The sequence below is a fragment of the Mauremys reevesii genome, linkage group 8 (assembly GCF_016161935.1).
Source record: "Mauremys reevesii isolate NIE-2019 linkage group 8, ASM1616193v1, whole genome shotgun sequence".
In the NCBI taxonomy this organism is placed as follows: domain Eukaryota; kingdom Metazoa; phylum Chordata; order Testudines; family Geoemydidae; genus Mauremys; species Mauremys reevesii.
Window position 1 is genome coordinate 8,973,549 of NC_052630.1, and position 16,053 is coordinate 8,989,601.

General features: G+C 41.2%; 1 protein-coding gene across 5 annotated transcripts in view; it reads left to right on the plus strand.

Moving 5' to 3' along the window:
• Nucleotides 1-16,053, plus strand: part of COL23A1 (collagen type XXIII alpha 1 chain) — a 322,706-nt gene that overhangs the window by 232,112 nt on the left and 74,541 nt on the right. For 4 of the 5 annotated variants that reach the window (XM_039486355.1, XM_039486352.1, XM_039486353.1 and 1 more), the window contains exons 4-5: nucleotides 3,636-3,643; nucleotides 9,079-9,105. In XM_039486355.1, the coding sequence (XP_039342289.1) occupies nucleotides 3,636-3,643; nucleotides 9,079-9,105 (35 nt within the window). The remainder of the gene's footprint in view (nucleotides 1-3,635; nucleotides 3,644-9,078; nucleotides 9,106-16,053) is intronic. The other variant, XM_039486354.1, reaches the window with a different exon arrangement.

The following is a 16,053-nucleotide window of genomic DNA, read 5'->3' on the forward strand; positions in this document are numbered from 1 at the left end:
TTTCTGAAGCATTTATCCCATAGTGCTCAGCACTCTTGCTAGGACTAGGAGGCTTTAGGATAATTTTCTATATACAAGGCATTGCAGGAGGGCTGACTCAACTGATTCATCTGCAACACAGGTGGCTTCTCATCTGCAGTGGGAAGAAAACAGTGTAGATAGCACCAGTTAAGTAGGATCTAAGCTAAAGAACTTATCCAAGGTGTTGCCATCAAAGCAATTTCTACAGAGGGAAAACACATCCTGTTAGAAAATGTGTTAGCTGACATGTTTTAGCTAACACAACTTGGCACCTGGTATAGACAAGGAAAAGTGATATCTAAAAAGTGTTAGCTTGTTCATGATTATCCTCTACAGCCAGCTAATATATTTTTTTAAATATAACTGTCCTTTTCCACACTAAGGGCAAAGTCTTGTTAACATCATGTTAATATGTTTTCAAACATTAACCATTTTCCCAGTGTAGATAAGGTCTAACTGATTAAGGCCACGTCTATACGTACTGCGCTGCAGTGTGTCTGGTGAAGATGCTCTGTTCTGATCTCTGCAAATGGCAGAAGCTCTGTCAGTGGGAGAAGCACTGTTTGGAATGAGCTATATTCCAAAAATAATGAAAGCAAAAGATAGTAAGTTCTTTGGTCCTGGGGCTGTCACTTACCATATGTTTGTATAGTGCCTGGCATCACAGAGCCCTATCCTGGTAGGCCTTTGGGCACTACCACAATCTAAATATATATTAATATTAAATAACTAAAGCTAGATTGTTAGCTAACTAATCTGACTTCTTTTTCCTCCAACACATCCACCTTTGGGGACCTGTGAGCATTTTCAAATAATTTTATATGCATTTAGAGTTCTGGCTATTAAACGTAAAGTCATAATTATAGGAGTTGTTTAAATCTAGCAGTAATAAATGCTGCAGGTTATATATAAAAATGGCATCCTGCCAACACTGTTTGTTAATGGGGTATCTGTCAGAAACGGCTCAGATTTTGTTCTGTAGGTTATTTTGTCTTCCTGTTTTCCTTTATGAAATATGCCTCCGAAGTAATTTGTTATGGAATCCCAAATTTACAAAGGCTGTTTCCAATTTTTACTTGTTATAATAATAATAATTTCCAACTGATTTCATTCTGTCTGTAGAACGTTGAAAATAATTGTCACTGGTCAACTTTATTATTCATAATTTTGGCAAATTTCTCAGAAAGGGAGAATGCCTCATGCAGTGTGTCTACATCTAAGGGAAGGAGAGAGAGCCCCTTGGCACATCGCTCACTTCTTTGCTTATTGCCTTGTGTAAAAAAAAAAAAAAAAAAATACTTCATCTGTAGCAGACAAGTGTCTCATGACCGGTCTGTGAAAAACATTGAGCAAGTCAGAAATGATTTAGTTCTTGGACAATATTTATTTTAAAAATCAAATCTGATTTATTCATAAATCCCTTGAGGGTCTCCTATAACTTTTAGCATTAATGAAAATTCCTAGTCAAATTCTGCTGTTTATCAGTAAAAGTTTAACATAACTCTGATATCAATCAGGACATCAAAGTTCTACTGCCCTGAGCTGCATGTTGCAAAAGATGATCTACAGCGATCCATTCAATTCGATTGAGCCTCATGACCAAGGTTGAGGCATTTTATAAGGCAGATCAGATGTCATAGTTGCCTGCATATATTTGAGGGACACGGTATCTGAATTAAAGCAAAAAGACAACAAAGCCTAAGGAAATTAGGTACGTCATTGCAATCCCATATTAAAATGTCTTGACCACGTCACTTAATTTGTTGTTCATTAACATGAAAAGGGGCTTTACATGGGTAAATTGGTAAAAATTAGTTAATAAATCAGTTTACATTAAGAGCCAGATTCACTGCTGGTAAATAGGTCCACTAAGTTCAATGTAGCTATGCCAATGTATAACAGCTTAGGATCTGGTCATAAGAATTTAAACCTGTGAAAGTACAGTAACAGCCATGTACATATCCTAAGGTAAAGACAATGGTCCTGATCCGGAGATGGACCAAGTTGCCCCTGTAACAAATGAAACTTTGGATGTATGCTCTTCTAAAATATAACCTACAGCATTCACAATGAACTCACCATGTTCAGGCCCAGATGCTACCAGGTCTTGTGCGGAATACATTGAGCTGGCCTATTGATGCTAACAGGCCAGTTCCTGGCAGTATGTACTCTGTGCCATAATAAATAGTTGGTTTGGATCCTAATTCTGCACTATTATTTGGTTTTTATTGTTTCATTTTTAAACACTTAGATGTTTTAAAGTAAGTTTTTTTAAAAAATTGAGAGCTTGAAAAGACTCATAAAAAGAAACAGAAATATGCTTTTCATTTAAAACTGAGTTTCCAGTAAGCTTCTTTTTTTTTCTGTTTTAATTCCTCCCACATTTTTTATTTATTTATTTTTTTATTTTTTTGCATTGAATCCATTTCTGGTTTTGATCATGTAGGAAATGGAGCATGAAGAGGCCCAAAAACACATAGTGTAAAAACCCTCTCAAACAAGAGTGGAACATGGATGCCATTGGTCCACAGCCCAAATGTTCACCTCTGCTGCACAGTGCTGAGGAGATGGGAGTGTGGGAATGCTGCAGAAATTGGTCTGGAGTAGGCAGCTGCATGGTGGGGATGGTTGTGCAGCAGGAGATGCCATGTTCCCCGCTGCCACCATCACCACTTGAGACCTGAGTTCTCTGGGTCTGATCTAAAGCCCATTGAAGTCTAGAGGAGTCTTTCTTTTGTTTTCAGTTACCTTGCCCTGGGCTTAGCGCACGGCATGTTCCCCTCTCATGGTAACATAAGTTAGCAGCAGCAGCATGACCCAGTGGTTAGGGGCAGGAGTGGGAGTCAGGAGAATGTTCAGTGAAGTGTGGAGATCAGTAGGTGAAATTTGCTGCACAGATGCTCAGAGGTGGTGGAATTTGTGCCTCGTAAGTTGCTGTGCATCAGTAGCTCCCTTCCATCGGCCAGGTCTACACTAGGAGTGCTTGGCTGGAATAGGTATACTGATGTACTATAGCGACAACGCGCTCCTAATGGGGACGCAGCTTATCCCAGCAAAACCAGCGCAGCCCTACCCCCAACTGAAATAAGCTATACCATCAGAAGCACAGCTGTGCCAGCATAACGGCATCTATGCTAGGGGCCTTTCCCGGCACAGCTGCGTCAGACAGGGGTCCACACAGCACCTCACCCCCGTGAGTTGACATAGCTATGCCAGCGGAAGGCTGTAGTATAGACCTGGCCTCCTACTACAGACACCAGAGATGAGAGCAGAGAACTCCATAATGGCAGCTGAACGTTCCACAGACTTTTAGCTCTAGAGCATTGCCACTTGCTGCTGCCAGCTCCACGCCTTCTCCAAGGCTCACATGGTAGAGATGAAGATTCAATTTTATCCTAGTGTGGGAGTGTTCATGTACAGCTGCGTAACACTCACCCCAGAACCGGGTTGTAGATGCTGTGTTTTATCTACATGTGGAATCCCACCAAACTTGATGCAAAGTAGAAATATTGCTCTGACATCCTGACCCTCCCTACCACATACTGTGTTGTATTGCATGATACTTTGCTTTCTTGTGGTTAATAAGTGTTTGGGGGTTTGCTTTTGTTTTTCAGGACCTGCAGTAAGTACCGTGGATTTTACTCTTGGGTCAACAAAGTTAAGGCAATTTTTTTTCCTTTCTGTATCATTTCACAAGAACAGCCTTTTTTGGTAGAGGTGTGTATGGAAGGAAAATTGGTACCAGATGCTACTTTTTTTTTCCCCTCCCTCCCTCTCTTGATCGTAGACAACTAGTTTTAAAAAAAAAAAAAGCTTTAAAAATGCTTAACTCGCTGCTCTAAGGAGCCTGTGGCAATTTAAAACCCAGCAAATATTCTGTAAAAAAACATAGTTCTCTTTTTTTTTAAGGAATTCTTTGGTCAGTCTCCATGCTCAAAAAATTTGCACACTGTATTAATATTTTAATGTTTTGATGTTTTAAATTTGAAAACTGTCATCTCGCTTCTCCCTCCTATTGTGTCTCATTTGGTTGATACTGCATGTCGTTAGTGATGTTGATAACCCCACACCACTGTGATTCAGCCAAAAAAATGTATAGCTTTCTTCTCTCTTCGGGGCTGCTTGGTGAGTAATAAAAATCTCTTGCTGCATGGCTGGAACCTTTATGGTGAATGCATTGTTTGAAGGGATGGTAGTTGAACATGTGCTAATCCCTCCTCCTAAGACAACTTTCAGACACATCCGTCTTTATCCCCTCCAATGAAATCCCCGAATCTGTTACTTTCCCAGTGCTCTTAGGGTGAGAAGTTAGCCTTACTGGCACCAGTTAAATGCTGTCATGGGTGGGATTTTCAAATGAACCTAAGGAAATTAGGCACCTGCCACCTTCCATTGACTTTCTGAAAGTCAATGAAAGGCATCTAAAACCTTCAACAGCTTTTGAAAGTCCTACTCTTTATATTTAAAACCTGCCGTGCTTTTCTTGATAAGCAATGTAATGGCATTGTCTTTCTTCAAATGCCATTCCCTTCCTGCCAAGGCCCAATGACACTGGGAGAGAGTTATTCCAGTAATCTCTGCAATTCATTGATAAACCATCTTTTGATCTAGTTAATCTCCAATTCTATATATTTCATTTAAAACCTTGAACCAATGATGAAACGCAAGTAAAATGTTAGGGTTGTAAAACTCAGCAGTGTTAGTTCATGTGGGTTTGAACAATATTTTGTGTTTATACTTTCAGTTAATGTGCATTTATGTCCCTTGAGGTTTCATTTTTCTTTCAGGTTCATTTTTGAATCTGAAAACTTGGAGAAATGTGGGCAAAACTGCTACGTTGGCTTAGATTTTAGTGGGAACCATAGAAGAATGTGCAGTTAACAATGATTTTGACCAATAACCCCCGCTGAGAGGAGGGAAATGGGGCTTGTCTGAAACTCTACCCAGGCACACATTCTGTTATAAAAGTTGTGCAATCAATCGGTGGGGGTATCTGTCTGCAGAAGCCCAGGCAAATGAATTTGTCCCAGCTCGCTGGTATTTAGGAGTTTAGTCTGTCAGTGAAATCATTTTCCTGTAAATATTTTCTAATTAAAAAGTTCAGCACAGTCTGTTTATCCACATAGTACAATGAGTAGATGGGTCTCCGTAATATTAGTGAGGGAACATTTATTGGGGGGAAAAACAATTTAGAAGCAAGTGATTCCAGGTTACTTGGCACTGAGGTGAGCTGGGTATTGGCTCCTGAACTTCCCGGTTATGCACAAAATCCAGAGCACGTTTTTGCTTCTTCAGCAAAATCATTATACACACTGACCTACTGGAGCTAAGCCCTAAGGCTCCGTCTTCGAGACATTCTGCTCTGGATTTAACCCCACAGAGCTTTCATGGTGTATTTTGGGCAGTTTCCCAAGAATGACTAAAGTACCCTATGGATAGGGTGACCATTTTTCCCAAAGGGAAAACAAGACACTGCTTAGGGCTAGCCCAAGTCTTCGCCCCCTGCCCACACAGGGCTGGCATCACTGCCCGCCTGAGCCCTGTCTCCCTCCCCCCCGGCGAGGCTGGGGCTGGCGTCACTGCTCAACCAAGCCCTACTTGCCCCCCTGGGACTGGGGTCGCTGTTCGCCCGAGCCATACCTGCCTCCTGTGCGAGCCCTGCCTCCCTCCCTGCGCAGGGCTGGCATCGCTGCTTGCCTCCCCGCACGTTCCTCTGCGCCCCACTTTTTTTGACAAAACTGGGTATTTGTCCCATGTGTGTTTGTGAACTGATCAAGTTGGTAAGAGCAAATGGGGGAGGGATAGCTCAGTGGTTTGAGCATTGGCCTGCTAAATCCAGGGTTGTGAGTTCAATGCTTGAGGGGGCCACTGGGGTGAAAATCTGCCTGGGGATTGCCCCTGCTTTGAGCAGGGGGTTGGACTAGATGACCTCCTGAGGTCCCTTCCAACCCTGATATTCTAAATGCCCACTTTTGCCAAAAAAGCTGGGATGGCCAGGACAGGGCTTAAAAAAGGGACTGTCCTGGCCAGGCCAAAATGGGACATATAGTCACCCTACCTCTGGATTAAATTTGTGTTCTGCAATGTATGAAATTATTCGAATTTGATTGGAATTCAGAAAAATATTTTATTATTTTTAGTTTATTTGTAGCTAAACATAAAAAAAGATGACCTACTTCCAACTCCCTATATATTTTAAAAGACACATTTCTTTGCATTTGTTGCTTACCATACCTTAAATGATTAAAAGTGAATATTTTAACAATTTAGGCTCCACTCCTGCAGTTGATAGCACAAGGTGTCTGCAGTCTGCCTGCATCCTGTCAATTGCAGGATTGAGGCCTGAAATGTCACTGTATGTGCTGTCTGTTCACTTCTATTAATCTTATTTAGTTTGAACAACATATTTAGAAACCATTTTCGTTTAGTCTCCAATCACTTTGATTAGCTGGTTACCGCGCTGTTGAATTGCAGACACTGCATGGGGGAGATTGTGGTGAGGCAGAGAGGCCCCATGCCAGCAGAGAAGGAGCTAACAAGATCCTTTGGGCCCAAATAGCCCTGCCTGCCATACCTGAAGGAATAAAAGGAGAGAACCTGGCCCAGTCCAGGGCTGAGTGGCCAGGAAGAAGGATGGAGCTCTGTCTCTTTGCACAAATGGAGCTTTGCTAGTGGAGAGGTTAGCTGGAGCAGCCCCGAGGGAGGGGCAGTTAGCCCCCATGAGAGAGCAACGCTCTACCAAGAGACTGCTTAGGAACTAAGCCCTAAGGAAAGGGCAAGGACACCCCACGGGAAGCTTGGGGCTGGTCCAGTACTGAGTTGATTTTTCCCTTTTTGCGTCAAAATGTTTCAGGGCTGAGCCCTTCCAGTAGCCCCCGAAGGGGTTAAGACTGATGGAACAATTAGCCGGTGGGCCAGAGCCCACTCCCATGGACACTGGAGACAGAGACTTCCTCCTCTTGGGGAGACCCGCAGCCATGTCAGGCAGCTGGGAAGATCGACTAGGGGGCGCTCCTGCAGCTAAACCACTACAAACATTTTATTCACAAACAAGACTCTTTTCCCCCTACACCCATTTAAATTTTTTTAACCTTTTGTAAAATTTTACTTAACAAGCCCTAAATCTGTAGCTTAAACTACAACTCTTGACAAAGACTCTTTAAACTCTTTAAAAAGAAAAAAAAAGTCCTAAAACCCACAGAAACACAATGTTATTTTATGTCAGCAGCATTGCAGTTAAGTCTATTGCTTTCTTATGTTTCTTGATTTTTGGCCATAAGGAACTGATTACATTCTATACATATAGCGTCACATTATGCTAAAATACATTCTCAATTATGTTGGCCACTAGTAGTAGTTCTGGTGTTTTATTTTTGGCTGTCATAAATTAGTTGCATGTATGAAGTATTAGAATCTGTGGTACAGTATTTAGGGCTGTTAGATGATGGATCATTCTGTCTGTAGGATAAGGAGTGTGCTAGTCAAATACTCTATAAAGACTCAGTTACAGAGGATATTAAAATCACATGCAGAGTAGGAAGTTTCTACAATCTGAAGGATAGATTTACCATACACTATAATTTAACATTTACTGTAACAGATATTAACAAACACTTTATGTATTAAGTTACAGACCATGGAAACTTACCAATAAATGAGGGTTGTGATTTACACAGTGTTTCCTACTTACATATTTTGTGCTTCAGTCGTCCGGTACCATAAGCCTTCATAAAAATTTTACTGTACATTTTATCTGAAGTCTACGATTTGTTAAATGAGTTATTGTAATTAATGTCTTGTTCCTGGAAGAACCTACATTTCTGTAGAGTGTGTGTTAAATACTGCAGTGTCTCTTTAGTAGATGGGGATGCTACTGTATTTAGACTGAAGGAAACCTGAGAAAATATAGAAAGTTGATGCAATAAGAAATGTATGAATGCAGCTACAATTGTGTAATAACATCATGCCAATAAAGTGCATGTATACAGTGTCACATGACATTGCTGTACTAGATACAACCCTGAAATTTAACAGCTCCGTACTTGGAATCTGTATAACTTGTACACTTTTTTGTATATCCTGGAGGGCAGCTAACTACATGTTTAACCCTATATCTAGCTGCAAACACTACTTTGAAAAACAAGGAGAATAGAAAATGAGAAATGTCCTTGGCCAGCTGTGTTTTGTGTCCCTTTGCTGATGGTGCAGATCTGGATGATTAAATAAGATATTTTCTGTGTAGAGCTCAACTTCTATTTTAGCTTCACCCTAAACAGATGCAAAACCTTGAACGGGATTGGGAAATCTCCCCCTCCCATGGAGAAAACAATGGAAGGGGGATGTGGAGAGGGGAAATCCTCACAGAAGTGTTTCACCCAAATCCCTTCATCAAGTGAGGGCGGGGTTTGTCTCCCCACACTGCTGAAATGCCCTAGATCACAGATTGGGCTCCTAATCCTGTAGATTCCCCTGAGGTCTTCACAGACAGAGAAACACAAAGTCATACACACAAACGGAGACTCAGAGCCAGGGTTCGTCCTGCTTCTCCCCACTACTTTTCTCGAGAAAGGGTCCCCAACCCAGAGGGAGCACCATGCCAAAGCACATCTTGCCATCAGTTTGCTTAAAGCAGAGTAATGTTCCTCATTACTTCTGTGGGGAACTCTGCCTGCTGGCCTGTAGCAGGGCCTGGCAATATGTCCCTGACTCCGCTATAGGATTGCATGAGAGGAGGGGATGGGTGTGTGGGAGCAAAGCCTTTGGTAAGTAGCAAATGTATACAAAAAGTCAAAAACAATTGAAAGATGAAGAGATTTGTATTTGATTCACACGTGTGTCAGTTTACCCTCCAGTAGGAAAAGTTCCTCTTGTAAGAGCCTGCACCTTAAATGTTGCTGAGTTCTTGCACCTCCCACTGGCTGCCAAGGATGCAGCAGGGACTAAGCCCTCTCCGTGGGTCAGGCTCTGAGTTTTACATATTGCAATGTATTGTCATGCTGCTGAGAGTACAACTGTGACTGACTTTTTCTTGTTGTCTCGCTTATTCACTCTGCACAGGGGCAGTCAGGACGAGATGGCTACCCGGTAACTCTGCCATGCCGTTTGTATTTTACTCTCTTCTAAGCTATGCCTTGCATTTCGCTCTTTTTCCATCAGCCATCGCTCTCTTTGCCTGTCTTAGTTCATTTTTTTTCCTTTCCTCTCCCTTCAGTGGTTACGGTATTTAAGGGATTTAATCCTACAGCTCTAGAGCAGATTGTGTATTTTATACTAATGATTATTGGCTAAATCCTGACTCCCTGCATATTTGTAGGGGGGCCTTACTCAAGCAAACCACTGAGAGCTTGCCAGAGTATAAACTGAGTGAGGATCTTTGGATTTGTCCCCATGTTAATGCTCATCTGTAGAGGGGCCTAGTTTGAGTGTTGACTTGCTGAAGGAAATGCACAGATACCCCAAAATGAGTCTTGATGTATCCATATCTAAAAATATACCGACTGTTCTCTTCAAAGGTGTGTTACAGCATGTGACATCCTAGCACCTCCAACTGTGATCTCACAGCTAAGCAATGCTGACCTCAGTCCCTGGGAGTCAGAGCCGTCCCTTGGGTATGGCAAATCAGGGCGACCGCTCCAGGACCCACGCTTTGGGGTGGGCCCCACAGGTCAGTGCGATTGGCCAGTGCAGTCATTCCCAGAAGTGACAGTCCGGTCCCAGAAGTGACGGTTTTGTCATGTCTGCCCCAGGCCCCCTGCACCCCTAGGGACAGCCCTGCTGGGAATTAGATCACTCGGGAAGACTCAGGAGTGGTATGAAGCAGTACTGGTAATTCAGTATGTGGTGCTGATGCCATTTGCACTGGTTCTAAGGGATGCTGCTCAGCCAGAGGGTCCCTTCTTTCTGAGGAGAGACTAAACCAAGGTCCTGGCTATTTTTTTTGTAATAACTTCATGACACTTACTGCAAGAGTATTAACCTGATTCCAGCCAAATCCCAAAATGTGGATTTACATCTGCCTCTCTACCCTGTTGTGTAGCTTCTGTGCATTTTTAAACACTTGCCATGCTCCACCCCAGAATGGAGCAAGTGCCTGCACTTCAGTGGTGAGCGAAGTGATTGCTCCGTATGCTGTGTGCCATCAGTCAGTGAAATCACAATGTATGTCCATTAGTGTTACAGTGCACCACAGTTTTGCAGCTGCTTTTGTGAATAATGTACAATTCACACTATGTTGTTTGAATCTCTGTCAGGGTTTCTTGATGTTCCTGCTGTTCCCCTTCTAAGGGACAGAAAACTGTTTAGGCTTCTCCTTGCCGTGACAGACATCTTTTTAAAAGAAGCTGTTGGGAAAATGCACTTTCTTGTTTTCCTCCTCCTTGTGCTCTGGCTTAATTCCACTTTGTACTCATGCAAACAACAGAAAATTTCAGTGTGCGATGGACGAATGACTGAAGTAAAAACAACTAATGGGAAAAAGAACAGCTTTTCCGCTTTTCATTTTCCCGGGACTTGTTTTTGAGCTGCTCTGGGAAAAGATCAGAGATTTCCTTGGGGACGCCGATCTCCTAGATTGGGCAATGTAATAGTAAATTAATTTCTAAGACAAGCCTTTTATTCCATTACATCAATAGCAGGAAAGTATGTAGTTGCCTTTCCAGTTGGTTTTAATAACTTAAACTCAGTATAAAAACCCGTTCTGAAAGGAACAGTAGGAGACCTGCAAGATTCTTTGTAATACTTTATAGTCAACTCGACTGCTTATTTCCAGAGGAAATTACAACTACCGTTCATGTAACCTACACCCACTCAGAGTGGTACCCTGGCCCCCTCTAATGGTGGCTGGTTGCATATAGTGGTTGATGAGCCTGCTATGACTTTGGTTAATAGACATAAGTCTATTAGCTCAGGCAAGGAGAGGCACATGCTTTACGATTCCCAGGTTCAGTGCCCCCTCCTGATGGCCATTGCAAGGGTGTGGTATTTGGAGGGTGTCTCTGTTTAAATGGTCAGTGTTTTCTAATGTAGTATCTGACAGAGTGTAGCAATTCCTGGGTTTTTTTTTTGGCCTTTTAAGGGTGACCACTGTATATTCACTACACCACATCCAGCGTGAGGATTCTTACAAGTGTCCAAAGTCACTTGGTGGTTTTTTGTCAAAATTATACATAAAATTAAGTGACTGTCTCTTTTAAAACCTGTTCTGCCTCCGCAGCTCCTGCTCTGGCCATATCAACCCCTGCTCCCTCCCCCACATAGCACCATGGACTTTCCTGAGGTGCTTGACTGCCCCACACACCACTGTATAGAGTAGCATCCTAGGGCTGTGTGAACTCAGGGTTAAGGACTTGAGAGGATGTTTGCAGGCAGGGTTACTGCCTGAACCCATCCTCATTGCCAGTGGCTCCAAGGTTGTGGTAACACTTTGCAGATGGCAGCAGCTTGGGAGTTAACCTCTTCATAGCTGTGGAAAAGGTTTCTAGAAACAATCCAGCAACAGCGTGGTGAGTTCTCTCAAGCTCCTTGAACTTTCTGCCCAGAGTAGCACTGCTGGCAAGGCCTCAGGTACCTACACGTCATCTCTCTCCCCTCAAAAGGACCCAGTCATCATGACCGGGAGAAAATGCCAACCCCAGAATGAATGTTCATAGCAACACAGACAACTCTTTGCGAAGTGCCAGGGAACAACCAGTAGAAATCCTTCTGAAGAGCAGCAAACACCACCGAACAGCAGTCTATAGAAATGCTTAAGTGGCTTATCAGAAGTTAAGAATTTAATTTATTAAAGATTAAACGAGAAGGTTTTGCTCTAATTGGACCGTTCAATAGCACTTTTGGAATGACTTTCTTCTTCAGCAGGATGCTGACTAACCATCTATAAATTAGTGCTGCCCTTGGGAAATATTGTTTTGTTGGGTTTGGGGGTTTTTTTTTGTTTTTTTTATCCCAATGATATTTTTGGCACTGCTGAAAACCGGAAATGGTGGAAGGAAATAAATAATTAAATTACACGGGGCTCGGATGCAACTTTACAATCTGCCCTGAGGGAGCACACTAGTCACAATCCCCTTCCTGGTGCCCCCATTACCACAGCTCGGCTGGTCAGAGCATTGGAAGGAAACAGAGTCAAAGCTCCACCTAATCCTCACCCTGCCTTTCTGTTTGCAGGAGGGCAGGGGCCTGTAGCTGCCCCACTGTGGCTGCTGTTTCCCTCCTACCCCACTGGTCCCTGCACTCCAGGTAGCTCATGCAGTTTCGCTTTAAGATCCTGGTCAAAATAGTTGCAAAACTGAGTGAGCCGAACCTGCCAGTGAGGCTTGCTAGAACTCATCTGAACCCCAGACCACTGCTTCCACAGAGCTGTAAGCACAATAGGTAGCTTTATCTAAGAAGGAGGCAAAAGTATCTCTCTTTTCTGAAGAGTCCAATGCCCTTTGGAGAAGAAAGGGGTTAGATTAAATAAAAGCAGGCATTCGTGTCTCACATTCAGTAGCAGCACATGCTGGCCTCCATCACATCCAATTGCTTAATCAAACTGGTCTAATGATTTAGTCACTCCTGAACAGGTAGATGCTTGGAAGGTGGTCTGTGCTACACATGCTGCTGCGGTTAACTTTGTTACTCATTTGTAGTGTATAAAAAGGAGATTAGCTAGCTAGCGGGCTTGCTTTCTGTCTTCTAGCTGTCTCATGCTGCGTATGAAAACCTGAATTCATGTGCAGTCTCTTTATTGATCATCGCTGTGTCAGGATGCCCTTTTGTGAATTTATGATATACAGATGGGAAACGCTTGGCGGTGAGGTCAGTTCAGCAGCTTGGCTTCAAGTTAAGTGCAGCTCTGTACACTGCAGGACATTGGGGCTGGCTATTTATGCTACCTGAGGTAAAATAAGAAACAAACTGCCCTGATATTTTCAGTAACAGGCATTGTTGTGGTAGAAAGGAATTTTGGCTTTGTGTCTGTCGCATGAGTTTAAAGGAGGATAAAAAGTCCTCCATCTGTTGTGATGCATGGATGGGATGTCTGCTGTCTATTCCACACATGGCTTTTTGACAATTGATGTAGCTTACATTTTAGGGTCATATTCTACCCTCAGTTACAACTGTACACACCAATAGGATTGCATGGCTGTAATGTAGGGCAGAACTTGATGTAGTCCTCTGAGCAGTTAGAGGGATGCTCTTTCTACCTTCTTCTAAATTTCCAAGAACAGTGTATTTTTTTAAAAAGTTGAAAGTAATTCCTTTTCATCTATATATCCCTCATCCAATGAAATAACTACATGTAACCTTTGGCATATTAGGAAATAACAAGTCTAAGTCAAATGGTTCTTCATCCAGTGTCATAAATGCACATGACACCTAAATTTCTGGGATCTCAGTAGAATCCAGCAGATGTACAGGAGTGTTTTGTTACATATATGGCTATTTTAATCTTAAGTTGATAAAGTTATTTCTATAAGAAGATAAAATAACTGTTGTAGAATTTGAAAGGAATGAAACCAATTAGAGTTCAATAGAAATGTAATAGGGTTATAAGAAAAATATATAGAATTTAATAGAGAGTTATCTTTCAGGAAGCTTTTTGCACCATAGTGTAAAATTCTATAGCAGAGGTGTAATATTATATTAAATTCTATCAGATGGTTGAATATTATATTAAATTCCATGGACCACAGGTTGAAAACCACTGCTTTAAAGCATCCTGAAAACCAGTTTTAAAGACACTATATAAATAGGCTTGGGAGGTTTAGATTTTTATTAGTAAATGTCGATAAATGTCAATTTCATACACACACAAGCCGACAACAAAGTATTTCCATCGATGATAACTGAAATTTACAGATAGGCAAATTAAGAATTTAATAGAGTAAATATCCAGTGATTTAGACTTTCCAGTAAAGCTTGTTACAAATGGACTAGCAAATGAGTAGTAAAAACAGGTATGATTTGTTGGTTTAAGGATATTTAATTTGTATATTTTGATGTATGATGTTGATGATTTCTGTTTTAATGGTTTATAGAGCTTTAACTCTTTGAATCTCAGCATCTATTGCCATTAAATAACTGTCTCATCCCCTGTAATTTCTTGCAACTGTGAAAATCTAAATTGATACAAATTGAAAAAGAATGCTTAAAAATAAACATTGATATTATCTATTGCAATTATAAAAAATAAAAAGCAAATTCTGCCAAGCCTATGTATAAAATAAGGCCCGATACTGTGACAACGTAAGCACATGCGTAGCTTTATGCACAGTCTTCATTGGATCAAGATCTAAGACTAAAGGAGAGCTGAAGGAGTAAAATGTTTCATTTTAGCTCTAAAACAACTACAAATATTTTATTGTGCTCATCCTATCTATGTAGATTGCAATTAAAAACAAAAAATCCCAAAACTTCTTAGGTAGTTTTAGGCTACGATGTAATCAGTAATTATAGCTTCTGAGCTATTCTAAATGCAGACTTCAGCTGGCAAAATAATAAAGTTAGTAAATTGCCAGAAGACTAACTTTAGCGTTTATATATTTGGTTCAAAATTGGAAAGGAATAAACTTTGTAACATTCTTGGCAAAGAACACAGCAGAAAACAGCCTTTCTTTTTGTAGCTATTTTTATGGAAACAGTTTTATTTATACAGATTATTAAACTATCCTACCCATTGCCAAAGTGATCAACTGTTATTGTCTCTTAACGTTCTCATAACTGCTGGGAGGTGAAGAGGAAAGTGTTTTCATTATGCCTCGTGTCACTGAATCCTCTAGAGATGCACTGTTATTATTGTAAAGCACTTTGACTCAATCCAATAGTCTGATTATAATTATAATGATTGGGGTAGGCGGTTAGTGACTTCCTTGGGGGACTGTTCCTTCTCCCCTCTGCTTGGGGAACTAAAACAATTTGAGTTTTAATCTACTGTTTTCTCCCATACATAGCCTGAAAACCTGAGGGTGCAGTCCCAGTTTCTAAAAGTTCTATTAGATTAGACCTGGAACAGGTCCACATCAAAGTTTTGCCTAGAAAAACTCTTCATTCAAATAGTATAAAACTTTGACTTCTTATATTTTATCTGGTTTTAACCCTGTCCATACAATGGATGGAACCATGTTAATGTCTGACATGTTTAACTAGTACATTTATAGGCCCTGATCGTACAAAGACTTGACATGCAGCAAGTGGTCCCACTGAGGTATGTAAAGTTAAGCACATGCGTAAATTTTGTAGGATCAAGGCCATAGTAAGTTTTCTTGCTATCAATGTATCTGTAGTTTCTTTTATTTTCTGAAATGTTATGAAACCCCGGTATAGACTACCAGGGCCACTGATAGCAGAGTCTGATGATCATAATTCTTAAAATACCCACTAGTGTGGCTGGGACTAAAGGGAGAATGCCAGAATCAGGACAAACAAGACAAATCGGATATTGCGTCCCTCCATAAATGATTTGTATTTTGCACTCTCTTTCTCTCCATGATTCATAGATTCAGAGGTTCCAAGGCCAGAAAGGACCACTGTGATCATGTCTGTCCTAGAGTGGATCTTTTAGATAAACATCCAGTCTTGACATAAAAATTATCAATGATGGAGAATCCACTGTGACCCTTGGTAAATTGTTCCAATGTAATAATAATTATTCTCATTGTTATTCCACTCTGAATTTGTCTAGCTTCAACTTCCAGCCATTGGATCATGTTATACCTTTCTCTGCCAGATCAAAGAGTCCATTATTAAATAGTTGTTCCCCATATAGGTACTTAAAGACTGTAATCTAGTCACTGCTTAAACTTCTCTTTGTTAAGCTACATATATTGAGCTCCTTGAGTTTGTCACTGTAAGGCATATTTTCGAATCCGTTAATCATTCTCGTGGCTCTTCTCTGAACCCTCTCCAATTTATAATCATCCATCTTGAATTGTGGGCATCAGAAATTAACACAAGATTCCAATAGCAGCCACAACAGTGCCAAATATAGAGGTAAAATAACCTCCCTACTACTTGAGATTCCCCCATTTGTGCCTCCCAGCTGTTTTTACC